Raw genomic sequence first — 27,330 nt, forward strand, 5'->3', positions numbered from 1 at the left:
GTATGGTGCTTTTTCCCTAAATGATGGGGTTTTTTAACATGAAATTCCATAGCGCTCATGGGTGCATGTAGCAAAACAATGGCCTAAAGAGAACCATTTCATACAAAACAGTAAAATTTTTGATTATTAAATAATACTGTCAACCACTTAGACATTATTTGTCTAACAAACCCCCACTGAGGGCTTACTCTAGCAAGCTGTTTGCTTTAAGGTTTGGCCACCCGCTTCCTGGAGCTCACATCTATCTGACGAGACAGATAAACAATAAAGAATAATGGACAGTTAGACCATGGGAAAGGCTTTGTAAGAAAACAGATAGCCTCAACTTTACCTATTATCTTTTCATATAGACGTACTTTGTAACCTTATATTACTAATTCAAATTATACAGATCCACATGTCGTGTTTTCTGACTTCCAGATTCTTTTTTTTTTTTGGAGACGGAGTCTCGCTCCACCGCGCAGGCTGGAGTGCAATGGCACGATCTTGGCTCACTGCAACCTTCGCCTCCTGGGTTCAAGCGATTCTCCTGCCTCAGCCTCCCTAGTAGCTGGAATTACAGGTGCGTGCCAGTATGCCTGGCTAATTTTTGTATTTTTAGTAGAGATGGGGTTTCACCATGTTGGCCAGGCTATTCTCGAACTCCTGACCTCAAGTGATCCACCCGCCTCGGCCTCCCAAAGTGTTGGGATTACAGGCGTGAGCCACTGCACCCGGCTTCTAGATTCCTTTTTTTTTTTTTTTAATAGACTCAGGCGATCCTCCTGCCTGCGTTTGCTGCATAGCTGGGAGTACAGGCACAAATCACCACGCCCATCTCCAAATTCATTTTTAATTCCAGCAGTAGGAAAAAAAGGAAAAGGCCAAGTTTGCAGATGGAACCCAGAAGTGGGTGGGGCTTCGCTGTGAAATCACTTGTAGCTTAACAATGGCGTGGGGAATCTCAGAGTAAGCCCGAAGTTAGTTGAAAGGAGTCTTTAGCCAAAACTTTTATAATTTATTCTGGGGCGGGGGGCGGGGGCGGTGGCGGTCAGCAGGCCTGTGGGAGGAGGGTGTTCAAAGGAGTAAAGGGGGCTCAAAGAGAGAAATAGATTCTTGTCTCCTTTTTCATGTCAAAAGTTTTATTTCATGTCAAAAGTTTTATTTCAAAGTAAGACTAAATATTACTCTTATTCTGCCTGAATGGCCAAGTTTCCAAGTTTTTCTCAATCAACATGCAATCCTGTTAATCTAAAATGCTTGAATTTCTTGCTACTCTGCTTTACAGGGTTCCGTAACTTTTTTTTTTAAAATCTGAAAGGTGGAAGAAAAGTCTAACACTTTCACTTTAGAGTTACGATACTGACCAAAAAGGCGCTGACAGCCCAGGTGCGCTGGCTTCCAGCTGAGCGCTGTCCCCGCGCCGCCTCCAGGGGTCGGCAGAATGCTGAACAGTAAGCATGGCGCATCCTCAACCTTGGCCCCACAATGAATCACCCGAGAAAATTAAAAAACCACCAGGGCCCGAGCCGCAGCCCAGGCTGGAAAGTGGGGTGTTCAGGGAGACCCCAGTACTTTTTAAAGCTGCCCGGGAGAGTCCCACGTGCAGCCAAGGGTGGGGAATTACCCACTTAATAAAAACTTCCCCTGTAAATGCGATGTTTCATTTTTAATGTATAACAGTTTTCTGAAATATTACCGTTGTTTTCATCGTATAGGTACATGTACATGTGCACACAGACACATGCATGTGTGTAAATACTAATTTTAAAAATAATGGTTACGAGGACATTTATTTACATCGCTCCAGTTGGAGTCCTGTCCAATCCTGAGGGCGGGTCTAATGAGGGGCCGTACCTTCCAAGACTTCACTCCGCCCCTCGACGCCGCGCGGCGCTGCGCGTGCGCAAACGCCTTTCCCTGGCGAGCCGGATCTCGGAGCGTCCCCGCGCCTCTCCGCGGCCGCCCGGGGAGGGGAGGGCCCGTCCCCCCCCTCCCCGCCTCTCCCCGCCCCTCCCCGCCCCTCCCCGTCCCTCCCGCCGAAGCTCCGTCCCGCCCGCGGGCCGGCTCCGCCCTCACCTCCCGGCCGCGGCTGCCCTCTGCCCGGGTTGTCCAAGATGGAGGGCGCTCCACCGGGATCGCTCGCCCTCCGGCTCCTGCTGTTCGTGGTGCTACCCGCCTCCGGCTGGCTGACGACGGGCGCCCCCGAGCCGCCGCCGCTGTCCGGAGCCCCACAGGTAGGGCAGGGCGGGCCCGGCTGGCCGCTTTACGACTCCGACCCTCCGGGAGGCCCGGGCCGTCCACAATGACGTTTCCCACATCCCACCGGCGGGCAGGGGCGGGGGTCCGGGCCCCCGAAGGAGGTGTGGGGAGAAGCACCCCAGGAAATGGGGGCGGCGTGGGAGGCCGAGGTAAGAGGAAAGGGACCCACTGGGGCTGCGTCGCTGTGAGTGAGCCTCGAGCCACCCCACACCGACTCTCCGGCGGCCCAAGCCGGCGCGCGACCTAACGGGGCTTTGCCGTCGAAGCGCGCGGTTGCCGGTGATCAGGCCTTCGTAATGGCGCCTTCCCGGGGTAGAGCCAGCGCTTGGGCAGGGAATGTTTGTGTGCTCGGGAAGTGTGGAAGTTGCCCACTTCGCGCATTTCCAGGCCACCTGTGCCTGCTCGGCCCGCGATCGCGAGGGTCCGCCGTTCCGAGGCCGCAGGGCTCCGCCGGGCTGAGGTGGGCAGAGGCAGAGACCCGGCCCTCGCGCGACGTAGTGTTTTTGTCGGATGTTGGAGGAGAAGTTCTCACGGCGGGGCGCGATCGGCGGTGTCCGCATCCCCTGGGAACTCAGCCCGGCCTCTGGGGGCGGGGCCCAGCAGTCCGGGTTGGCGAGTCCTGCAGGTGCTTCTGATGCCAGCTGAGGTGGGAGAATCGAGGCATCCTAACATTAAAACGTGGCTGATGCTCACCATTTCTGCCGTAGAGTCGTGCCTACCTAGGCCAGTATCAGCCTTTTTTCAGTAGAATGGTAGGGAAAAGTTTGAATATTTTAAAGTGCAAGTTTTCTGAGAATGACAAGAAACTGTGTCGGTACACCTCTTCCTAGTCAAGACTTGAATATGAACACTCTAAATACAAAGGCGAAGGGCACGGTAAGTGTCACTTTGACCAACAAGGTGAAACCCCGTCTCTACTAAAAATAGAAAAATTAGCCGGGCGTGGTTGCAGGTGCCTGTAGTCCCAGCTACTTGGGAGGCGGAGACAGGAGAATTGCTTGAACCCGGGAGGCAGAGGTTGCAGTGAGCCGAGATCGTGCCACTGCATTCCAGCCTGGGTGAGGGAGCTCAAAACAAAACAAAACAAAAAAACCAAGTGTTAACGTTTTAGGATAATGACATTACCCCACGTGGGTACAAAAATGACGAGCATGTCTCAGTTCTGCAGGGCATTCCAAGAAGCCACGACATTGCCTCCCATAAGAACCACCTATATCTGAAATTATATGTGGACCACAGTTGCATCTGGTTAAACAATAGGAATGTGATGGACAGGCACCAAGGGACCAAATAAAAGTGAAATAGTTCTAAAAAGTTCTGGAAATACGGACATTATTTTCCTATTTTTCAAGTTTTAAAGATTCATAATTGACACCTATGTGTCAAAGAGATGTTTAGGTCTATATAATCTGCGAAAAATACATTTTGATTGCAGGCTTAAAATACACTGCATTGTCGGCTGGCTCTTAGTGATGATTTTACTATTTCAGTTCTCCCTTCTTGGGCCTTCATTTCACTTTCAGAAAGTCCAGATCTAAACTCGGAAATTCACATATTAAGCTGGGTGCAGTGGCTCACGCCTGTAATCCCAGCTACTGGGGAAGCCAAAGCCAGAGGATTGCCTGAGACCAAGAGCTGGGTGTTGGATGATAAGCCTGGTTAACATAGCAAGAGCCTGTCTCAACAACAAAAAGTTTCACAGATTAAATGAGTGCTGAACAACTAGAAAGAGAATCTCATTACCTGGACTGTGTCTGTGGGAAACTGAAGTCCCTTGATCTAAGTCTTCTCAACGTCTTATTGTGAAACATTTCCAATAGGAAAGAATTTCACAGTGGTCCCACATATTGTGTAAGTGCTGTCCAGTAGAACTTTCTGCCTTGAAGGTTATGTCTTTTCTCACCTTGTGGGTAGCCACTAGACTGCTGTGGCCACTGAGCACTTGAAATGTGGCCAGTGCCAGTGAGGAACTGTTTTTAAATTTTTATTTAATCAATGTAAATGTAAATAGTCACAAGTGATTAGTGTGTACCATATTGAACAGTGCAGAACCAGACTACCCTTAACATTACAAGCTTTATCACATCTGTCCGTCCTCGTTTCCAGCCTGATATAAATTAAACTGGTTGAAGTCAGGAAAATTCTGCCTTCTTCCGATGACTCAGATTTATTGGACTATAAGCATTTTTCTGTTTTTATTTATGCAGTTGTCAGAAGTTGAGGTAATACAAGATTGCACATAAGATTGAAAAATAAAAGTCTTTTTTTTTTTTTTTGAGACGGAATATCTCGCTCTGTCTCACACAGGCTGGAGTGCAGTGGCGTGATCTCGGCTCACTGCAGCCTCCGCCTCCCAGGTTCAAGTGATTCTCCTATCTCAGCCTCCTGAGTAGCTGGTACTACTGGCGCGTGCCACCACACCTGGCTAGTTTTTGTATTTTTATTTTTATTTTTTTATTTTTTATTTTTGAGAGAGAGTCTCACTCTGTCTCCCAGGCTGGAGTGCACTGGCATGATCTCGGCTCACTGCAACTTCTGCCTCCTGGGTTCAGGTTCAAGTGATTCTCCTGCCTCAGCTTCCCAAGTAGCTGGGATTACAGGCTCCCGCCACTGCGCCCAGCTAATTTTTTTATATTTTTAATAGAGATGGGGTTTCACCATGTTGGCTAGGTTGGTCTCGAACTCCTGACCTCAAGTGATCCACCTGCCTCAGCCTTCCAAAGTGCTGGGATTACAGGTGTGAGCCACTGCGCCCGGTGACTTTTTTTTTTTTGAGATGAAGTCTCGCTCTGTCCCCCATCCTGCACGGTGCAGTGGTGCAATCTCGGCTCACTGCAGCCTCTGCCTCCCGGGTTCCAGCGATTCTCCTGCCTCAGCCTCCCAGATAGCTGGGATTACAGGCACGTGCCACCATGCCCGGCTAATTTTTGTATTTTTAGTAGAGACGGGGTTTCACCATGTTGGCTAGCTGGTCTCAAACTCCTGACCTCAGGTGATCCACCCGCCTCAGCCTCCCAAAGTGCTAGGATTACAGGCATGAGCCACCATGCCCGACCGAAAAATAAAAGTCTTTATAGTAAATTCTTCTAATACTAAAATAACTTGGTCACCAAAGAGAGGCATTCGGAGGACACTTACTTTCTTGTATGCATAACTGTATATTTCGCTCAGACGTATTTTAAACCAGCTGTCTTATTACCTTTATTCTTAGGAAGACACTTATGTCCCCAGTGGGCATCCTATGAGTAAAGGAATTAGAAGAATTGAAGATTTTTAGGGAGAAACTTTTCAGTGTCCCCAAGCACTTTTTAAGTATATGCAACCCTGGCTTATGAGCCTGAACTTCCAGTTCAATCAGAACTTCTCAAGAACAATAAATATGACCTGGCTCTGAACTCCTGGCCAGGGGGCAGTAAGGAGTGTGATTCCCTTTTGCAGTGAAATCATTCAGAAAGACCAGAAAATAATTTTGTTGTACTTGGTTCTCTGGAAAATATAGTGTGCTTGTGTTTGTTAATTGTCTTTTTCAAACTCTGTAATTTTACTAGGTAGGTGATATATATATATATATATAAAGTTCAGTAAGTTGCTAACAATATAGTGTATGTTCACTGCTAAAAGGCAGAAGCTATAAAATGGTTTCCTAGAACAACATTGGAGGCTTACTTCTGGGCTGTTAGAAGAATAATAGTTTATAATTAATACATTCTCTAGTTTGCAGAGGAGATCCATATGACTTGAATTTGGACACAAAACAATGTAGCTATCAATCTCATAGCTCATTGAATGTGGATTTGTTTTAGATGCACTATTGGTTCTAACCCTCTAGATCAAGGTGGGCCAGGAAAAAGCTGGCTAGTTCTGAGGAATTTCTAGTTGGAAAGCTTCCTAGGCTCCTAGTTGGGAAGTGAACCAAAGTCACCCTAAATGTATGATGTTGGTCTTGTGTGGTATGAATCCTCTTCCATAAATTATTCCTGGAATCAGCTCGACCTCATGAAATTTTATCAGTCTTATTCTCTCATTTGTGGGAAATTATATATAAAGTATTTAGGATACTCAGGGCCAGCAGATATACTTGTATATTCTTTTTGATGTTTATGAACAGTTTTCCTATTTTCTAAGTTAATACAACCTCAAAGAAAAAGTATTTGAGAGTATTTTTTTATTCTAGAGTAACAATGTCTATTTGTGAATAAACTTAGGAAAGAATTTGATTCAGAAATGACAGATTGTAGTTCCTGTGGTCAGTGGTAAATACTTCTTAAAATAGTGCTTGCTTCTGTATATAAAGCATGTCATCTTCAATATTTGGGTATACTGCTTTTGATATACCTTGAGAGGCAATAAAATTGGAGCATTACAGATGCTTGTATAAGAAACACACTCAAGAAAGGGTCAGTGCAACTTTGGTCAGGTGCGGTGGCTCACGCCTGTAATCCCAGCACTTTGGGAGGCCGAGGTGGGTGGATCACGAGGTCAGGAGTTCGCAACCAGCCTGACCAACGTGGTGAAACCCCCGTCTCTACTAAAAATACAAAAATTAGCCAGGTGTGGTGATGCATGCCTGTAATCCCAGCTACTCAGAAGGCTGAGGCAGGAGAATCGCTTGAACCCAGGAGGCGGAGATTGCAGTGAGCCAAGATCGCCACTGCACTCTAGCCTGGGCAACAGAGCGAGACTCCCTCTCAAAAAAAAAAAAAAAAAAAGTCATTGCAACTTTATTTATAAAAGCAAAAAAGTTGGAAACAACTCAGATGTCCGTGGGTAGTAGAATAAATAAGTAAATTGGTAGTCAGAGATGGACTACTGTGATTACAGCTATGTGCATCAACAGTATCAACTACAGTTACGGAAGAATACATGTGTACTGTTATCCCACTTACATAAAGCTCAGAAACAGATAAAACTAAGCAACATATTGTTTAGAGAGAGAGACACAGGTAGTAAAACTATAAAGAAAAGCAAGAAATGATTCAAATGGAATTGGGTATAGGATTCCTTCTGGGGGGATAGAGGGCAATCATGCAGAGCCTGCCAAGGCAGGGGTTATATTTTATATTTTATCCTCGGTGGTACTTACAGGAGTGCTCACCTTTTAAACTCTGTATTTGCATATTATATACTCGTGATACTTTTCACAAGTAAATAGAAAAAGTATATATTATAAAAAATTAGACCGGGCGCGGTGACTCACGCCTGTAATTCCAGCACTTTGGGAGGCCGAGGAGGGCGGATCACAAGATCAGGAGTTCAAGACCATCCTGGCCAACATGGTGAAACCCCGTCTCTACTAAAAATACAAACATTAGCTGGGTGTGGTGGTGCATGCCTGTAATCCCAGCTACTCGGGAGGCTGAGGCAGGAGAATTGCTTGAACCCAGGAGACGGAGATTGCAGTGAGCCCAGATCGCGGTACTGCACTCCAGCCTGGCGACAAAGTGAGACTCTCAAAAAAAAAAAATAATAAATAAATAAATAAATAATTGGAATTGTAAATAAGGGTGGAAAAATGGCTATAAAATGGAAAAGATGGTCTTTTAAACTCTCTTAATGCTGTTATAAGTGATTGTACAATAGATATAATTGGAGGGAAAAGAGAAAGCCACGTTGTTCTCAATCTGTGAGATGCACACCTTCCAATTTACACAATACTTGTTTTACAGGACGGCATCAGAATTAATGTAACTACACTGAAAGATGATGGGGACATATCTAAACAGCAGGTTTGTCTCCTTTTCTGGTTTTAATATATAATTTAGCTAAGTGCTATGCAGCTTATTTGATTTTTTAACCTGCACGTCTCATTTAGTTAATCTTTTTTGACTTGAAGAGTTTGCTATTGTTTATAAATATTGGAATTAATGTATATGCTGCTTTATTTTAAGGTTGTTCTTAACATAACCTATGAGAGTGGACAGGTGTATGTAAATGACTTACCTGTAAATAGTGGTGTAACCCGAATAAGCTGTCAGACTTTGATAGGTGAGTATTACTAAATTATTTCCATAATTGCTTTTTTTTGTGTGTGTTTGTTGTTGTTGTTGTTATTGTTATTGTTTGTTTTTTGAGACAGTCTTGCTCTGTCACCCAGGCTGGAGTGCAATGGTGCAATCTCAGCTCACTGCAACCTCTACCTCTTAGGTTCAAATGATTCTCATTCCTCAGCCTCCAAAGTAGCTGGGACTGCAGGCATGTGCCACCATACCCGGCTAATTTTTGTAATTTTAATAGAGACAGGGTTTCGCCATGTTGGCCAGGCTGGTCTTGATTGAACTCCTAGCCTCAAACCGTCTACCCTCCTCTGCCTCTCAAAGTGCTGGGATTACAGATGTGAGCCCGTGTGCGTGGCCTGTTCTGTTTTTAATAATACTAAACTAGCAAAACAATTTTTGGATGTTATATATTTCCATTTTAAAGTAAAAATAGGCTGGGCGCAGTGGCTCACACCTGTAATCCCAACACTTTGGGAGGCCAAGGTGGGCAGATCACGAGAGGTCAGGAGTTTGAGACCAAACTGGCCAACACGGTGAAACCCCATCTCTACTGAAAATGTGGTGTGTGCGCCTGTAATCCCAGCTACTCAGGAGGCTGAGGCAGGAGAATCGTTTGAACCCAGGAGGCAGAGGCTGCTGTGAGCTGAGATCACGCCACTGCACTCTAGCCTGAGCAAGAGAGCAAGGCTCCGTCACAAAAAAAAATAAAAATAAAGTAAAAATATACATCATTGAAGCAAGAGGATCACTTGATCCCAGGAGTTTGAGGCTGCAGTGAGCTATAATCATGCCACTGTACTCCAGCATGGGTGACAGAACAAGACCCCATCTCTAAAACACACACACAGATCATTATCAGAATGTACAATAACACTAATGTGTTTAAAACTCTGTTTTTGTTTTATATTGGCTGCTTCTCGCATATTCACTATTTTCCATAAGATCAGCATTGATGAAACTGTATTTCTGGTAAGTAGATAACGATGTAAGAATGTGCGTAGAGGTGGGGCATGGCGGCTCTAGCACTTTGGGAGGCTGAGGCGGGTGAACTGCCTGAGCCCTGAGTTCGAGACCAGCCCGGGCAACATGGTAAAACCTTGTCTCTGCAAAAAATACAAAAATAAATTAGCTGGGTGTGGTGGTGTGTGCCTGTAGTCCCAGCTACTCCTGAGAGGTGGGAGGATCGCCACTGTACTCCAGCCTGGGCAACAGAGTAAGACCCTGGCTCAAAAAAAAAAAAAAAATGTGCATAAAGGTAGTAAATGGGATAGCAAGAGCCAAGAAAATGAATTGTCTGATTATCTAGTATTCAGTTTCTTCTACCCTTATGTCAGTAAAACATTTTCTTTTTAACCTTTAAAAATTTTGAGTTGTTTAAAGGTAAGCAGGTATGTTGCATTGGAATATGCCATATTATTTGGATGAAATAGCAAATACAAAGAATATAGGATTTTTTTTTTTTTTTTTTGAGATGGAGTTTTTGCTCTTGTTGTCCAGGCTGGAATGCAGTGGCGCGATCTCGGCTCCCTGCAACCTCCTCCTCCCGGGTTCAAGTGATTATCCTGCCTCAGCCTCCTGAGTAGCTTGGATTACAGGTGCCCGCCACCATGCCCGGCTAATTTTTGTATTTTTAGTAGAGATGGGGTTTCACCATATTGGTCAAGGCCGGTCTCGAACTCCTGACCTTAGGTGATCCGCCCGCCTCAGCCTCCCAAAGTGCTGGGATTACAGGCGTGAGCCACCGTGCCCGGTCCACTTGTTGTTTCTGTCAGTCTGTCTCTTAGTTGGGATTTTAACTTATTTACATTAATAAAATTACTGATACATTTGGATTTAAATCCTCCTTCTTGTTTCCTCTTTGTCCCAACTGTTCTGTGTTTCTTTTTCTTCCCCCTTTGCCTTCTTCTAGGTTAATTATTTTTGGTATCATAGTTCCCTTCTGTCTTGGTTTTACGTAATTTTACTATTCTTTTAGTGGTTACCCTTGCTATCAATAGATTAGTACTTTTGGCTGGGCAAGGTTGCTCATGCCTGTATTCCCAGCCCTTTGGGAGGCCAAAGCTGGAGGATCACTTCAGTCTGGGAGTTCGAGACCAGCCTGGGCAACATAGGGAAACCTGTGAGCCCAGTGTGGTGGTGCAGGCTTGTTTTCCCAGCTACTTAGGAGGCTGAGGTGAAAGGATCCCTTGAGCTCAGGAGATAGAGGCTGCAGTAAGCTGTGATTGTACCATTATAGTCCATCCTGGGTGACAGAGTGAGACCCTGTCTCAAAAAATGAATTTAAAAAATAAAAATAAATAAATTTGTACTTTTATCACTTCCCAAACAATGCAAGAACCTTAGAACACTTAAATTCCATTTATTCCCTTTTTGCCTTTGGTTATTATTATATATTTTAACTCTTTGTGTTCTTAAACCCCATGTGACATAATTATTGTTTTATGTAGTCCAATATTCATGTGTGTTTACCATCATAGTTACCTTTTTCATTGCTCTTTATTCCTTCCTATCTGTGCTCCACTCTATATCATTTGGTTGGAATTTCAAGTTCCAAAATTCTTTCTTCTATCCCTATTTCTCTGTACATTCTGCAACTCCTGCCTTGCCCTCACACACATACATTGTGCCCTGGTTGTCATTTTCCTTCGGCCTAAAGAATTCCCTTTGGTATTTCTTTCAGTACAGGTTTGTTAGCAGTGAATGGTCTGAGGTTTTATTTGTCTGAAAACATCTCTTTGCCTTCATTTTAGAAGGCTATTTTTGCTGGCTGTGGAAGCATAGCTTAGCATTTTTGTTTTAACATTTAAACACTTCATTTTCTCCCCTGCTGGGTGAGACTGCCAGACACTTTGTCGAGCTTTTTTGCCTCCTAGTCGTTGCTTTCTACTCAGCTTTTCAACCTCTCCACCTGTTCTGCTTGGGAGTTGGCAAATGCCTTTGGGGGAAGAAATCACATAGGATATTGTACTCACCTCAGGGAGCTCTTTTCTTGGCCCTTCAAGTGCTGGCTGTCTTTAGCTTCTGATGCCTCTACACAGATGTAGGTTTTGTGTGTATGTGTGGGTGTGTATTTTTTACATCTTTTCTAGCAGTTCTTTGCAAGTGGTTCATTGCAAGAGGGTTGGTGTGCTGCAAGCTGATCCATGGTAGCTAAGAAAGGAAGTGCTAGTACTACTGAAATAATAATTCTTTTGTTGTTGTATTCACTGGGAATTGGACGTGGAATACAGCCTGTCTCCTCTCTTATGGCCATCTTTTAGTCATCCCAGTCATTGCACTGAGTTTGTTTCTATGATAACTGAAATAAATGCTCATCTTACCCAGTTACAGCAAGAATCTTCAAAACATTAAATGCAGCAACAACAACAAATCTTCTTTAATTCTTTAAAGAAACTTTTTCTTTAGTTGGTGTATTTGTTTATTGCTGCATAACAGTTTTAACCCAGAAATCAGTGGCCTAAGACAATATTTATTATTTCATAGTTTCTGTAGGTCGAGAATCTGAGCTTGGCTTAGCGGGGTCCTGTGGTTCTCAAAAGGCTGCCATCACGCCAGGGCTCAGCTGGGAAAAATCTGCTTCCCAGCTCACTCATGTGGTTGTTGGCAGGAGTCAGTTCCTTCTGAGCTCTTGAACTGAGGCCTCAGTTCCTCACCAGATGTTGGTTGAAGGTCTTCCTCAGTTCCTTGTCACACGAAGCTCCCCATAGAGCATCTCACAACGTGGCAACTAGCTTCATCATTGAGAGGACAAGAGAGACTGCCAGTAAGAAAAAGAGTACTAGCAAGACAGAAGTCATAGCCATTAATAATCTAATTGTGGCAGTAACATTCCATCACTTGGGCTATGCTCTGTTTGTTAGAAACGAGTCACTAGGCTGTGTGCATTGGCTCATGCCTGTAATCCCAGCTATTTGGGAGGCTAAGGCTGGAGGATCACTTGAGGCCAGGAGTTCAAGACCAGCCTAGGCAAGATAGCAAGGCTGTCTCTTTCAAAAGAACAAAAAAAGAAAAAAAAAAAAGACTGTCTCATTCATAGATCGATAGATAGATAGGTAAGTAACTGACTAGTCACTAGGTCCAGCCCACTTGAGGGAGGAATTGCAGAAATGTCTGAGTCCTTAGAGGCAAGGGTCATTGAGGGGCATTTTTGAAAGCCGCCTACCACAGTAAGGAAGTCAATATGAAGGGCTTTGTTGTTTTTTATTTAATTTTATGCTGTATTAGAGGTACTGTATGAGGCTCTTCTCACATTGCTATAAAGAAATACCTGAGACTGGGTAATTTATAAAGAAAAGAGGTTTAATTGGCTCATGGTTCTGCAGGCTGTACAGGAAGCATGGCACCAGCATCTGCTCAGCTTCTAAGGAGGCGTCAGGAAGCTTTTACTCATGGTGGAAGGCAAAGGGGGAGCCAGTATCTCACATGGCAGAGCAGGAGCAAGAGAGAGCGAGAGTGGCAGTGGGGTGCCGTAACCCGAAGCCATGAGGGATCTGCCCCCATGGCCCAAACATCTCCCGCCAGGCCCCGCCTCCAACATTGGGAATTACATCTCAACATGAGATTTGCGGGGAACATCCAAACTATATCAGGTACCAAATTTGCAGGCTGAAGAATTGCCACGTGGGTGTATTTTTATGACTGCATTTTCTCACCCATTGAGTCTCCTGTACCTTAGTCTTTGGGCTTACGGACATGCTGACACAGCGCCTGCTGTTCCACGAAGGAGACCCACGGGTGGTAATGGTCAGTTAAAACACGGGGATGGACCATGAGAGAGGGGGTACCTTTCACAGTGGTGCTTTTCAAAGGGCATGAAGGATTAGGCACACTAGAGAGAGGAGCAGCGAGGGGCCAGATGAGGAGCCTGAGGAGGACCAGTGAGAGGACCGGGAACCTCACAGAAGTGCCACTAAAGGTGTGTGAGCAGGAGGCTGTGGACTGAAAACCACGTCACAGTGAGACGAGCCTGGCATGTTGTCTGAATGGTTTGGAGGCGGGGACTAAAGCAGGGGAGAATAGGTAGGTATATCTTGTAATAGTAAGTAGTTAATGAACTAGATATTGAGATATTCCAGACAAAGGAAGTAGCCCTATAGATGCACAGAATCAGACTAAACAGCTGGGTGTGCATTCAGATTGTATATCTGGATTCCTGTTTGGCAAAAATCTTCAGATTATTTGAGGGATAGAAATAAAATGCTCCATCTGTGACAGGTGCATTGGTGTATGTTGTTTTATCTTTTTCGATAGCACTTCTACCTTAATAGAGTAGCCGTTGGCTCTGTAAACCAGCTGCAGCTACTACACCCCGTTTCTACTGGAGCAGGAGTAGAGGTTTCCTAGCTAGAGAAGAACATGGACAATAGCTAGTCCTACCCCATTATCGATTACCAGAGAGAAATGACAGGCCTCCCCCACCCACTTTCCCCATTCCTGCTCTCTCTAATAGTAATGAGTCACTAATCGGGGAAAGGATTGATTAAAAAACTCAATGTTCTTACTGCTTGGGCATCTTCTCTCACAGGATTTTGTGGATGGATGAATGTATGTGCTTATTATGTTAAAACATGGGATTGGCTGTATCTTCTGGCTGGCTTTATAGTTGTGCCATGTTGGTTCCTCATTGCCAACCTGTATAAAAGAATAGGAAAGATGGGCCAGGCGTGGTCGTTCACGCCTGTAATCCCAGCACTTTGGGCAGCCGAGGTGGGTGAATCACTTGAGGTCAGGAGTTAGCAAGACCAGCCTGGCCAATATGGTGAAACCCTGTCTCTGCTAAAAATACAAAAAAATAGCTGAGCATGGTGGTGCAAGCCTGTAAACCCAGCTACTTGGGAGGCTGAGGCAGGAGAATCCCTTGAACCCAGGAGGCAAAGGTTGCAGTGAGCCAAGGTGGCACCACTGCACTCCAGCCTGGGCGACAGAGCAAGACTCCATCTCAAAAAAAAAAAAAAAAAAAAAAAGAATAGGAAAGATGTTGCTAGTGTGGTATTTCATACAAAGCCTAAAGATCAACACATTTTACCCTTTCAAATGAGTGTAAGCAGTCATAAAGATTTGTCAGATTGTCTTTGTTTTTAATAAATCTGAAACAGCATTGAGGTCAGGGATGAAGAAAGCCAGAGAAATTGGTTTACAACTGTCTTGTTCCATGTAAATGTCATCAAAATAATCAAACTCAGTAACAGATTTGGTGGTAATTTTTGTTCAAAGGTGTCACTACTTTTTTTTTTTATAGTGAAGAATGAAAATCTTGAAAATTTGGAGGAAAAAGAATATTTTGGAATTGTCAGTGTAAGGATTTTAGTTCATGAGTGGCCTATGACATCTGGTTCCAGTTTGCAACTAATTGTCATTCAAGAAGAGGTAGTAGAGATTGATGGAAAACAAGTAAGATAGTATGTTTATTAATTGGGAATTAAATGATATTTAGATTTGTGCTAGATATTATGCATGTGTTCAGTTATTTTATTTGTTTCTGACTTGATAAGGAAGGTGCCTAATGTTGCCTATATCCAATTATTTAGAATTTTTGTATATTTATTTTAGTATTTGAAATGTATTTTTAAAATTTCCCATATTCATACATGTTTGTATCACTTTAAAATGTACAGACATTATTAAATAGAAAGTAAGCAAAGAGATTCAATTTGGCTCATAGTTCTGCTACCATTTCCTCTATGGTAAATGAAGTCTCTGTGTGTAAATGAAGTAGAATCGAGATTAAGCTTATAATAGTAAGTGTTAAAGCAGGACAGGAATATTATTAAAGTTGCAAGTTAAGTGCCCCAAAGTGGGAGTATGGGGAAATAAAGAGTAATTGTTAGCTGGGCATGGTGGCTCACACCTGTAATCCCAGCACTTTGGGAGGCCAAGGCGGACGAATCACCTGAGGTCAGGAGTTCTAGACCAGCCTGACCAACATGGAGAAACCTTGTCTCTACTAAAAATACAAAGTTAGCTGGGCATGGTGGCGGGTGCCTGTAATCCTAGCTACTCGGGAGGCTGAGTCAGGAGAATCGCTTGAACCCAGAAGTCGGAGGTTGCGGCAAGCTGAGATCGCACCATTGCACTCCAGCCTGGGCAACAACAAGAGCGAAACTCCATCTCAAAAAAAAAAAAAAAAAAAGAGTAATTGTCTGAATAGGACACATGTTTTAGTTATATAAATCTGAGAGGGAAATTTGCTTTTAAATTTTTATGGGGCTGTGCTACTATTTAAAATAAAGAATAATTATATTTTCTTTCACAGGTTCAGCAAAAGGATGTCACTGAAATTGATATTTTAGTTAAGAACCGGGGAGTACTCAGACATTCAAACTATACCCTCCCTTTGGAAGAAAGCATGCTCTACTCTATTTCTCGAGACAGTGACATTTTATTTACCCTTCCTAACCTCTCCAAAAAAGGTAACTTAAAAGACCATTATTTAAAGTATTAAGGAGATTATTTGTTTAGTTGGTAGCTTTATATACTCTTGAACTTTGTTATTTTTTACACTATTTGCAAAAGTTGCTATTTATCTTTAATAGTTAATACGTTTGGAAATGAGCTTGTTTAAAAAAATGCTTCATAACATGTATTGCTTCATATGTCCATTTAAGGACTTTAGGACTCTATTTTGAGCCTTAGTAGAATGTGATCAGTGCTGGTTGCATAGTGACATTTTTCAGTAATTACTCACTCTTACTCTGGGTACTGATCACAAAATATGTAATAAGACTATTGTAAAGGTTCATTCAGAGGAAGAACTATTCATTTTTTCATAGAAACATAGAACTTCTAAAATTTTGGCTTTCTATGTGACTGAATCATAACTGCTTTAGCTCCTTATACGTGTCTTAGTTTATAGTTCTCTTCTGACATTTAAATCAGTGAACATGCAGATGTGTTAATTTTTTCTCCCATGGTAAAATATGTGTTCTTACTATCCTAAATGCTATTGGTGTCGTAATCTTAGGACTAGTAGGATAAGACACCAGCATTTTGGTAACGTTGCTCTTTCTCCTGGGTAGAAAGTGTTAGTTCACTGCAAACCACTAGCCAGTATCTTATCAGGAATGTGGAAACCACTGTAGATGAAGATGTTTTACCTGGCAAGTTACCTGAAACTCCTCTCAGAGCAGAGCCGCCATCTTCATATAAGGTAAATCAAGTATTTGGTGTTATCATAAGCATTCATGGTTAAGATGAAGAAAATCGACCCTAGCATTTAAAATGGAGTGGAAATCCTGAAGAATGGAACTGTAGAGCATTGGTGATAATGGACTCATCTTGGTCTTAATGTGATATTTTTAGTATTCCTATTTTCCTCTTCGAGCTTTGTTTAATAATATTGTAGTCAGATCATGATTATCAAGGTGCTGGATTTCATTTGGTTGGAATTATAAATTCCACAGTTATTTCTCATATCCAGATTTTTGTGTTTATTCTGTACCCGCTACCTCGCATACACACATGTGCATTGTGCCCCCAGGATCTTGCCCAGTGATTCAGCTCAGGTGGTTGAGAATATACTTCCTAGAGTCAGCCTGCCCAGGCTTGAAACCTGGTTCTGCCGCTGACTAGTTGTGTGATCTTGAACAAATTTTTTCTTTTTCTTTGAGATGGAGTCTCGCTCTGTCACTTAGGCTGGAGTGCAGTGGTATGATCTCGGCTTACTCCTCCACCTCCTGGGTTCAAGTGATTCTCCCACCTCAGCCTCCTGAGTAGCTGGGATTACAGGCACACGCTACCACGCCCGGCTACTTTTTGTATTTTTAGTAGAGATGGAGTTTCACCATGTTGGCCAGGCTGGTCTCAAACTCCTGACCTCAAGTGATCCGCCCATCTTGGCCTCCCAAAGTGTTGGGATTATAGGCGTGAGCCACCATCCCCGGCCGATAATTACTCTTTATTTCCCCGTACTCCCACTTTGGGGCACTTAATCTCTCTAACCTCAGTTTCTTTATCTGTACAATGGGGCACCCACTTAATCTGAATAGCAGTGTAAAGTAGTATCTCATGAAGTTGTTACAAGGATTAAATAAGTTGGGTACTACATATAAATATGCATTGGCACCTACTAATTTCTCAGATGTTACCTGTGACATTTATACTGCTTACCAGGAATATATTCATGGGTTCAGAGAGTATCCCGATATCTCTCTGTATATTAAGTAGACCCCTACCCAAAATTCATTGTAAATGAGCAGGGTCTATGGTTGGTATTAAAGGAGTAGTAGTTCTCACTGAAGGTCAGGCTTGCATATTTGAGGTCACTTCAGCAGTCTGGACTGTAGCACCTTTACCCTGTCTACCTCACCTCCCTTAGCAGCTCAGCCCCAGAGCAGACTGTCTTCATAGTCCATGCCATCAGTGCCGACCTTAAGTTCTGCTCTCGCTCTTAAATTATAGAAACATGTTTTGTACACAGTGAACTTCCCATGTATTCTAAAATTTACTAATATGTTTGTCTTTCTCTTCCTTCTCTTGTGCTCTAGGTACTGGAAACAGTTGACTCTGCTCCATTTCGTTTACAATGGACTAGCCTAACGAATCTCTTGTCAATTAGCAATTATTTTCACTTGATTTGTAGTTAGAAAACAATATAAATAATTTTACAGGCTATTAACATTTTTGTGCTTGTATTGTTAGAACATAATTTTTAAAATTGTAAGTAACTTCATTGAGGTACATTCTAAAATAAAATCACCATTTAAAATATACAATTAGTTTTGACAAATGTAGTCACCCATGTAACTACCAGAACAATCAAAATATAGAATATTTTTATCATCCCAAAGCTAAAACATTAAAAAATTTAAAGTTTATTCTTAGAGATCGATGCAACTTGCCTATCTAATCGAAATTCCTTTTTCAGGTAATGTGTCAGTGGATGGAAAAGTTTAGAAAAGATCTGTGTAGGTTCTGGAGCAGTGTTTTCCCAGTATTCTTTCAGTTTTTGAACATCATGGTGGTTGGAATTATAGGAGCAGCTGTGGTAATAACCATCTTAAAGGTGTTTTTCCCAGTTTCTGAATACAAGTAAGTATTTCTTATTTTTGAAATGTTAGTGTTTTTAATGATTAAAAAGTGAGACATATTTGCTATGTTTTAGAATAGAAAATATAAAAATTAGAAAGGGTAAGACAAATGGGAGGGAAAATAACACCTACTGTTTTTCTAGCTCATCTTCCAACGTTAGCAAAATTGAAACACATTTATTGAATAGCTATTGTGATCAAGACATTCTTGGAGAGATTCAGATGTAAGTAAGACAAACTCTGCTAAGAACTTAAAATCTAGTAGCAGAGGAAGGAAACAAATACATGTAATGGAAAATGCAACTGTATGATCAGAGGTGAGCAAAACCAGAGGACTTCATGATGTATTTTCAACCCCAGAGTATCAGTTTAAAATGTAGTTAATTTCAGTAGACAAGCAGGATGTTCATTGCAGCATTGTTTGTAATAGAAAATAAAAGCAAAATAGGCTGGGCACGGTGGCTCATGGCTGTAATCCCAGCACTTTGGGAGTTCAAGGCAGGTGGATCATGAGGTCAAGAGATCGAGACCATCCTGGCCAACATGGTGAAACCCCATCTCTACTAAAAATAAAAAAAAATTAGCCTGGACCTGGTGGCTCATGCCTGTAATCCCGGCACTTTGGGAGGCCGAGGCGGGCGGATCACAAGGTCAGGAATTTGAGACCAGCCTGGCCAGTATGATGAAACCCTGTCTCTACTAAAAATACAAAAATTAGCCAGCCGTGGTGGCAGGCGCCTGTAGTCCCAGTTACTCAGGAGGCTGAGGCAGGAGAATCACTTGAACCCGGGAGGCAGAGGTTGCAGTGAGCCGAGATTGCACCACTGCACTCCAGTCTGGGCGACAGAGTGAGACTTCATCTCAAAAAATAAAAATAAAAACTAGTTGGGCGTGTGGCATCCATCTGTAGTCCCAGCTTCTCGGGAGGCTGAGGCAGGAGAATCGCTTGAACCCGGAAGGCGGAGGTTGTGGTGAGCCGAGATCGCGCCGTTGCACTCCAGCCTGGGAAACGAGCAAAACTGCCTCTCAAAAAAAAAAAAAGTACAAGCAAAGTAAAAGCCCTCTTAACTGTATATCAGTGAGGTCTAATGAGATTTTCTCTGGCTGAATAAGTCCAAAATCTATTATGTGGGGGGAAATATGGCAAAGCAGTATGATCACATTTAGGTAAAACAAAAGTATTATGTGTATATAAATGCATAGAAAATTTCTGGAATGAGAAAACAAGTTATCTCTAATGAGTGGGAATGAGAGCAGAGGTGGAGAGACTGACTTTGACTTCCTTTTGTATATTTTTTAGTCAAAAATTATAATAAAATTTAAAATGAATTATTGTTAGTATTTTTTTAAGTTAAATCAGTCGTTTTATTTTATTTTATTTTATTTATTTATTGAGATGGAATGTCACTCCATCACCCAGGCTGGAGTGCAGTGGCATGATCTTGGCTCACTGCAACCTCCGCCTCCTGGGTTCAAGCGATTCTCCTGCCTCAGCCTCCCGAGTAGCTGGGATTACAGGCATGCACCACCTTGCTTGGCTAATTTTTGTATTTTTAGTAGAGACGGGGTTTTTCCACGTTGGCCCAGCTGGTCTCGAACTCTTGACCTCAGGTGGATCAGGTGGATCATGCCTCGGCCTCCCAAAATGCTGGGATTACAGGCGTGAGCCACTGCACCTGGCCCATTAGTCATTTTAATTATCTTAACAGAAACAAATCTCAATGCAGATGACCACAGTTCTTGGCTTAGCTACATTGCATTATACTGTTATGTAACAGGATTTTTGGAAAAGAAGACCTAATTTGAACATTTACTTTTCCACTTGCTTGTTGTGACGTCTTTGAACCTCCGACTTCTTCAGGTGTAATGATGAACTAATGCCTCCCTTGAAGGATTGTTGAAAGTCAAAGTCATGAAGCAAGCAAAGCACCTGCAGAGTAAAGAAATATTAGTTGCCCCTCCCACCTCTTAGTTTACATTTCCACTGAATTGGCATTCCCATTCCTTTCTGATACAGAAATATCCTTATCCAAAATGCTTAGAACCAAAAGTGTTTCAGATTTCAGATTTTTTTGGAATTTTGAACATTTGCATTATACTTACTGGTTGAGCATCCTCAATCCAAAATCCAAAATGCTCTTGGGAGCATTTCCTTTGCATATATGGAAATATATATATAATACTTGTATATATTTTATATAAATATTTATAAATGTATATATATAGAGAGAGAGAGACACGGGGATCTTGCTGTGTTGGCTAGGTTGGTCTTGAACTCTTGGCCTCAAGTTGTCCTCCTGCCTTGGCCTCCCAAAGTGCTAGGATTACAGGTGTGAACCACTGTGCCTGGCCAGGCATTTTCTTTAAGTATCATGTTGGCACTCAAAAAGATTTGGATTTTGGAGCATTTTGGATTTTGGATTAGGGATGCTTGACCTGTAATAAAAATTCTGTAGTTTAACAGATTTCTTTCCCCTTTAGCTGCCAGGAAGTTCCAAACTTTTTTGAACTTTATTATGTATACCTGCATAGAAAACGGTGTTGTAATGTTTTTCTTTTTCTTTTGCCATTGTTTTGTTATGGGTTTCTCTGCAGGAACAGATGCAATATAAAATTAAAAACCAAATTTGCAGTTGTACTGCAGATACTTCCTGGTAGAAAAGGATTTAATACAGAACTACAGAGAGCAATGAACTGAAAGTATTCCTTCTCTGTTCTTCAATTCTTATTCTACCTAGAGGTAGTCATTGTCAACTGAGTTGACATTTTTAATCCAAATTCTATGTATTAACGTAAATGTACACTAATCATAATTGTTTATCAACTCAGATTGTTAATTGTTCTGCATTGCATTTTTCACTTAAGACAGAGGTTTCCCAAACTTTCTTGGTTTACAGTATCCTTAGTGTGCCAGTAAATTTTTTTAATGCCCCTATACTTAGGCCAAAAGACAAATTTAAAGATTTTTATTTTTATTTTTATTTTTTATTTATTTATTTATTTTGAGACAGAGTCTCACTCTGTCGCCCAGGCTGAAGTGCAGTGGCACAATCTCGGCTCGCTGCAAGCTCCACCTCCCGGGTTCATGCCATTCTCCTGCCTCAGCCTCCTGAGTAGCTGGGACTACAGGCGCCCACCACCACGCCCAGCTAATTTTTTGTATGTTTAGTAGAGATGAGGTTTCACTGTGTTAGCCAGGATGGTCTTGATCTCCTGACCTCGTGATCCCCCTGCCTTGGCCTCCCAAAGTGCTGGGATTACAGGCATGAGCCACCGCGCCCAGCAATTTTGTTCTTAAATTACTGATTTAAGAAATGCTAATGGGATGTGAGTGCCTATAGAGCACTACACAATACCTCATATCTTGGCATCAGACTGGAAATTGGCATCCTCATTTCTTGTTCAGTGTTAGTTTTGTACAGTATTTGCTTTTTATCATAGTAACCACCTGTGTTAAGCCATTTTGTGTTGCTTATAAAGTAATACCTGGGCTGGTTACTTTATAAAGAAAAGAGGTTATTTATTTAGCTCATGGTTCTGCAAGAACCGTGTAGGCTGTACAAGAAGCATGGTGCTGCCATCAGCTGGGCTTCTGGTGAGGTCCTCAGGCTGCTTCCACTCAGCAGCATCGCAAGGCAAAGCATGTGCAGAGATCACATATCAAGAAAGGAAGCAAGAGGAACAGCGGGGGGGTGTCAGGCTCTTTTTAACAACCAGGTCTCCAGGGAATGAATAATGAGAACTCATTCTCTTCCCCTCCAGAGAGGGCATTAATCTGTTCATGAAGGATCTGTCCTCATGGCCCAAACACTTCCTATTAGGCCACACCTCCAACATAGGGGATTAAATTTTAACATGAGGTTTGGAGGGGAAAAACTTTCCAAATCTAGCACCACCAAAACCCAGCTTTGGAAAGATTGACTTCATTGAATGTTTTGCAATCTATGTTAAAAGCATGAAGTAACCTCCAGGTAATATTACACATGAAGTCTCTTGAAGCTTTATAATATTCTGTGGTGCCTCTGTGAGTTTGCTCACCAACCCAGGGACCTCAGTGCAGTTTGGGAACCATAGACCTAAGATCTTTTCTTATCACTACATATATTCTTTTTTGTCCCCTTAGTTATTTTAATTCTATTTTATTTTTTATTACTTATTTTTGAGACAAGGTCTCACCTTGACACCCAGGCTGGAATGCAGTGGCTCAGTCGTGGCTCACTGTAGCCTCAGTCTCCCAAGACTCAAGTGATCCTCTCACCTCAGCCTCCTGAGTAGCTAGGACTAAGGTGTGTGTCACCATGCCCAGCTAATTTTTTAAATTTTATTTTTTGTAGAGGCCAGGTTGGCCCAGGCTGGTCTCAAACTCCTGGGGTCAAGCAGTCCTTCCACCTTGGCTTCCCAAAGTTCTGGGATTACAGGCATCAGCCACCATGCCCAGCCCTTAATATTATTTTTAACTGACATGTTATAATTATGTATAGCTTACATATTCTTTTTATGGCTGCATAGTTCTAAAGGAGATAGGAAAAACCGAAGCATAGGAAAAATACTTTGGTTTTTCCTACTCTGACACTCTGGAGTACTTCACGTTTGGGCACCAATACGTGTGTGGGGATTTTTCACCACCAATAACCAATTCTCCAGTGGACACCAGCTGGGTGTCCTCTAATTCAGTTCAGTTCTGACACTTTCCACCTGGACACAGCGTCAGATCCCACAGGCTAAGGGCTTAGTTCCACAAGACTGCCCCCCTTCAGATGCCAGTTGTAAGCCCCAGGTTGTGATGTGTGATTCTGACCAGCTGGGTATAAAGAGGTTGCCATGACTTCCTCTTTGGGTTTGATTAATTTGCTTGGGACGTCTTTGGGGCGGCTCACAGATCTCAGGGAAACACCTCCACTTACTGGTTTATTACAAAGGAAACATGAAGAGGCAGATGGAAGAAGTGCATAGGGCAAGACATGGGGAGGGGGAGAGGGGTTCAGAGCTTCCCTGCCCTCCCTAGGTGCACCTCTATCCAGGTCCCATACCTCTGTGTGTTCAGCTATCCAGAAGCTCTCCAAAGCTAGTCCTTTTGGGTTTTTTTGCAGGTTTCATCACACAGGCATGATTGATTACATCATTGGTCACTGGTGATCAACTCAACCTTCAGTACCCCATTCCCTTCCCCAAGGTTGGGGGATGGGACTGATCTCATGGTTGATACCCCTGGCAACCAGCTCCCCTGTTGAGGCTATCCAGGATCCCCCAGCCATCAGTCATCATTAGCATCCAAAAGATACTTACCACTTTGGAGATTTAAGGATTTTAGGAGCTGTTCCAGGAAGCCAGAGGAACTTAACAAGTCATAATATCACAGGTGTTCCACAGTATAGATATACCTTAATATAACCATTCCTCTAACATTTAGGTAATTTCCAATTTCATGTTAATCCCAATAATGTTCTAGTATACATCCTTGCACATATATTTCTTTGCACATGTGTATTTATGTAGAATAGATTCCTAAAAGTAAAATTACTGTGTCACAAGTAATTGTATTAACTCCTTACAACCTGATGATAATCTTTTTTGGTTTTGCTACTAAAAATATAATTCATCTTAATTTGCATTTTCATCTTACTAGCATCTTTGCTAGTTTAGGTCTGGGTGGGTTCAACATCTTTGTGATAATTGGCTATATATGATTCTCTCATGACTTGCTTACGTAGAGCCTTTGGCCATTTTTCAATTGTGTTGGCATTTTGTAACTATTAGTATATAAGAGCTCTTTTGTCTGTTATACATATGTAATGCACATTGCAGATTTTTTTACTAATCCCAGCCTATCATTTGTCTTTTGCTTATTTATGGTATCTCATCATACAAAAGCTTTAAATTCAAGGCCTAAGTAATTCATGTTATTCCTTTACAGCATGTAGGGTTTTTATTTTGCCTACTAAGTAGGCCAGACTTTCCTATCTTAAAATTATGGGGCTTTTTTTGTTTGTTTTTTGTTTTTTAAAGACAGGGTTTTGTTCTGTTGCCCAGGCTGGAGTACAGTGGCAGTGCTATCAAGGCCCACTGCAGCCTTGACCTCCTGGGTTCAAGCGATCCTCCTGCCTCAGCCTCCCAAGTAGCTGGGACTACAGGCACTTGCCACCATGCCTGGCTAATTTGTTGTTGTTGTTGTTGTTGAGACACAGTTTTGCTCTGTTGCCCTGGCTGGAGTGCAGTGGTGTGATCTTGGCTTGCTGCAACCTCCACCTCCTGGTTTGAAGCAATTCTCTTGCCTGAGCCTCCTGAATAGCTTGAGATTACAGGTGCCCGCCACCATGCCTGGCCAATTTTTGTATTTTTAGTAGAGATGGGTTTCACCATGTTGGCCAGGATGGTCTCGAACTCCTGACCTCAAGTGACCCACCCGTCTCGGCCTCTCGAAGTGCTGGGATTGCAGGCATGAGCCACCGTGCCCAGCCATTTTTTTTTTTTTAATTTATTTTGTGTAGAGACAGGGTCTCACTATGTTGCCCAGGCTGGATTCCTTGGGCCCAAGCAGTCCTCCTGCTTCAGCCTCCAAAGGTGCTGGGATTACTAAGGGCATGAGCCACTGTGCCCAGCCATTGTATTTTCTTAAAATTTATTTATTTATTTATATATATATTTGAGACAGAGTCTCGCTTTGTTGCCCAGGCTAGAGTGCAGTGGCACAATCTCTGCTCACTGCAACCTCCACTTCCCGGGGTCGAGATTCTCCTGCCTCAGCCTCCCGAGTAGCTGGGATTACAGGCGTGCACCACCACGGCCGGCTAATTTATGTATTTTTAGTAGAGACAGGGTTTCACCATGTTGGCCAGGCTGGCCTCGAACTCCTGACCTCAGGTGATCCACCCACCTCAGCCTCCCAAAGTGCTGGGATTACAGGCATGAGCCACACTGCACCCGGCCAAAATTTATTTTTTAGCATTACTCTTCTGTATACTTTTAAAGCTAGAGTTCTCATTTTGTTTCCCAGACAGAGGCCATTTTTCCATTAGTAATTTCTCATTGACTTAGAATGTTATTATAAACTAAATTTCCATATATGTTAGTCTTTTTCTGGACTCTTTTCTGTCCTAGTGATCTATTTGTCTATTCCTGTGCCAGTAGCACAGTTTTAATTACTCTTATGTTTCGTTTTTGTTTTTGAGACAGGGGCTAACTTTGTCACCCAGGCTGCAGTGCAGTGGCACGATCTCGGCTCACTGCAACCTCCACCTCCCGGGTTCAAGCGATCCTCCCACCTCAGCCTCCTGAATAGCTAGCTGGGACTGCAGGTGTCCCATGCCCAGCTAATTTTTTCTATTTTTAGTAGAGATGGGGTTTTGCCATGTTTCCCAGGCTGATCTTGAACTCCTGGGCTCAAGTGATCTGCCCGCCTTGGCCTCCCAAAGTGCTGGGATTATAGGTGTGAGCCCCTACACCTGGCCTACTATCATGTTTTAATAAAACCTTTGAGAACTACTTAAGACAACTTTGTCTTCTCCCCATTGTTCTTTTAAAAAAAATCTTATGGCTATTCTTGCAGTTACTCCCCTGTGAACTTTAGAATCTGTTTGGTTCTATAAACAACTAACCCCCGTTGATGTTCTTATTAGAATAACACTGAATTTACAATGCAGGGTCCTAGATTCAATCCAAAGACGTACTCTCTGGTCAGGGATTTTAAGTAACAAAAAGAGCAACACTATCTAAAGACCTAAGGTTGTGTTGTGGTGGTGAGTATTGTTTAGAGAGAGGCTTAGGCTTAGGCTTTTTGCTCAGCCTGGGTGTATCTAGGAACCTAACTCTGCCTTGGAGATCTATACTTACCCTATTCTTCCCTAAAATAGGAAATAATGAACTTCCTCGATGCCTTTCTATTCTCTCAGCCAGTTTGGTTAAAGTGACTTTGGGCTCAGTTTGTACAACCACTATGAATTTTTAAATAGAATGTAGCAAAAGCACCTAACCTTAGGTGTATATTATAACCTTGAAGTAGCCTTTTCTCACTATCAAACTACAGGCAGAGGAAACATTTAATTTTGATAGTAATTAATCACTTTCTATTTCAGAGGAATTCTTCAGTTGGATAAAGTGGACGTCATACCTGTGACAGCTATCAACTTATATCCAGATGGTCCAGAGAAAACAGCTGAAAACCTTGAAGATAAAACATGTATTTAAAACACCGTCTCATATCATGGACTCTGAAGTAGCCTGTTGCCTCCAAATTTGCCACTTGAATATAATTTTCTTTAAATCGTTAAGAATCAGTTTATACACTAGAGAAATTGCTAAACTCTAAGACTGCCTGAAAATTGACCTTTACAGTGCCAAGTTAAAGTTTACCTTATTCTCGGCCGGGTGCAGTGGCTCATGCCTGTAATCCCAGGACTTTGGGAGGCCAAGGCAGGCGGATCACGAGGTCAGATCAAGACCATCCTGCCAACATGGTGAAACCCTGTCTCTACTAAAAAAAATACAAAAATTAGCCGGGTGTGGCGGTGCACGCCTGTAGTTCCCAGCTACTTGGGAGGCTGAGGCAGGAGAATTGCTTGAACCCAGGAGGCGGAGGCTGCAGTGAGCCAAGATCACGCCACTGCACTCCAGCCTGGGTGACAGAGCGAGACTCTGTTTCAAAAAAAAAAAAGTTGACCTTATTCTCTAAAAGGGCTGGCTATTCATATGATGAATTGTTAAGGAAAACTTAAAGTGGAAGAGAACACATGTGAAGAGACTTTGAAATTATCAAAAGAAAAAAAAAGACCAGACAAAATCTCATGTGCCAATAACTTTTCAAGGTGCCTTTGTTAAGGAAATTATGTCCACTTAATTACTATAATATATAAGACTTTATGAAAAGCACTTTATAAAATTCTAATTTAAAAGGTCAAGGACTTAACACTTATTTTTTTATTCAGTACAGTGTGCCTTTATATTAAGTATGTGACTCAGTATAAAATCACTGAAGTGTATCATGATTTGATTGTATCCTGTACCAAGACTACTTACCTTGAATGCTCCAAGATTTAAAAGTAGTATGACATGTTCTCACTCTAAAATAAACT

At 42.5% G+C, this 27,330-nt stretch overlaps 1 protein-coding gene across 1 annotated transcript; it reads left to right on the forward strand.

The window, feature by feature from the left end:
• Positions 1 to 1,861: 1,861 nt before the first annotated feature.
• Positions 1,862 to 27,156, forward strand: GINM1 (glycosylated integral membrane protein 1). Its single transcript, XM_019029797.4, has 8 exons — positions 1,862 to 2,216; positions 7,908 to 7,967; positions 8,130 to 8,226; positions 14,476 to 14,627; positions 15,490 to 15,646; positions 16,253 to 16,383; positions 18,100 to 18,263; positions 26,335 to 27,156. The coding sequence occupies exons 1-8, from the start codon at positions 2,097 to 2,099 to the stop codon at positions 26,444 to 26,446; spliced, it is 993 nt and encodes a 330-aa protein (XP_018885342.2). The 5' UTR covers positions 1,862 to 2,096; the 3' UTR covers positions 26,447 to 27,156.
• Positions 27,157 to 27,330: the final 174 nt, after the last annotated feature.

The sequence above is a fragment of the Gorilla gorilla genome, chromosome 5 (assembly GCF_029281585.2).
Source record: "Gorilla gorilla gorilla isolate KB3781 chromosome 5, NHGRI_mGorGor1-v2.1_pri, whole genome shotgun sequence".
Classification (NCBI taxonomy): Eukaryota; Metazoa; Chordata; class Mammalia; order Primates; family Hominidae; genus Gorilla; species Gorilla gorilla.

What these genes read in the sequence shown, in the direction of transcription:
- GINM1 (XM_019029797.4), top strand. Translation starts at nt 2,097, where the DNA reads ATGGAGGGCGCTCCACCGGGATCGCTCGCCCTCCGGCTCCTGCTGTTC. An exon ending in GGGACATATCTAAACAGCAG is followed by an intron (nt 7,968 to 8,129) that starts GTTTGTCTCCTT and finishes CTTTATTTTAAG; the next exon opens with GTTGTTCTTAACATAACCTA. An exon ending in AGCCGCCATCTTCATATAAG is followed by an intron (nt 16,384 to 18,099) that starts GTAAATCAAGTA and finishes TTCCTTTTTCAG; the next exon opens with GTAATGTGTCAGTGGATGGA.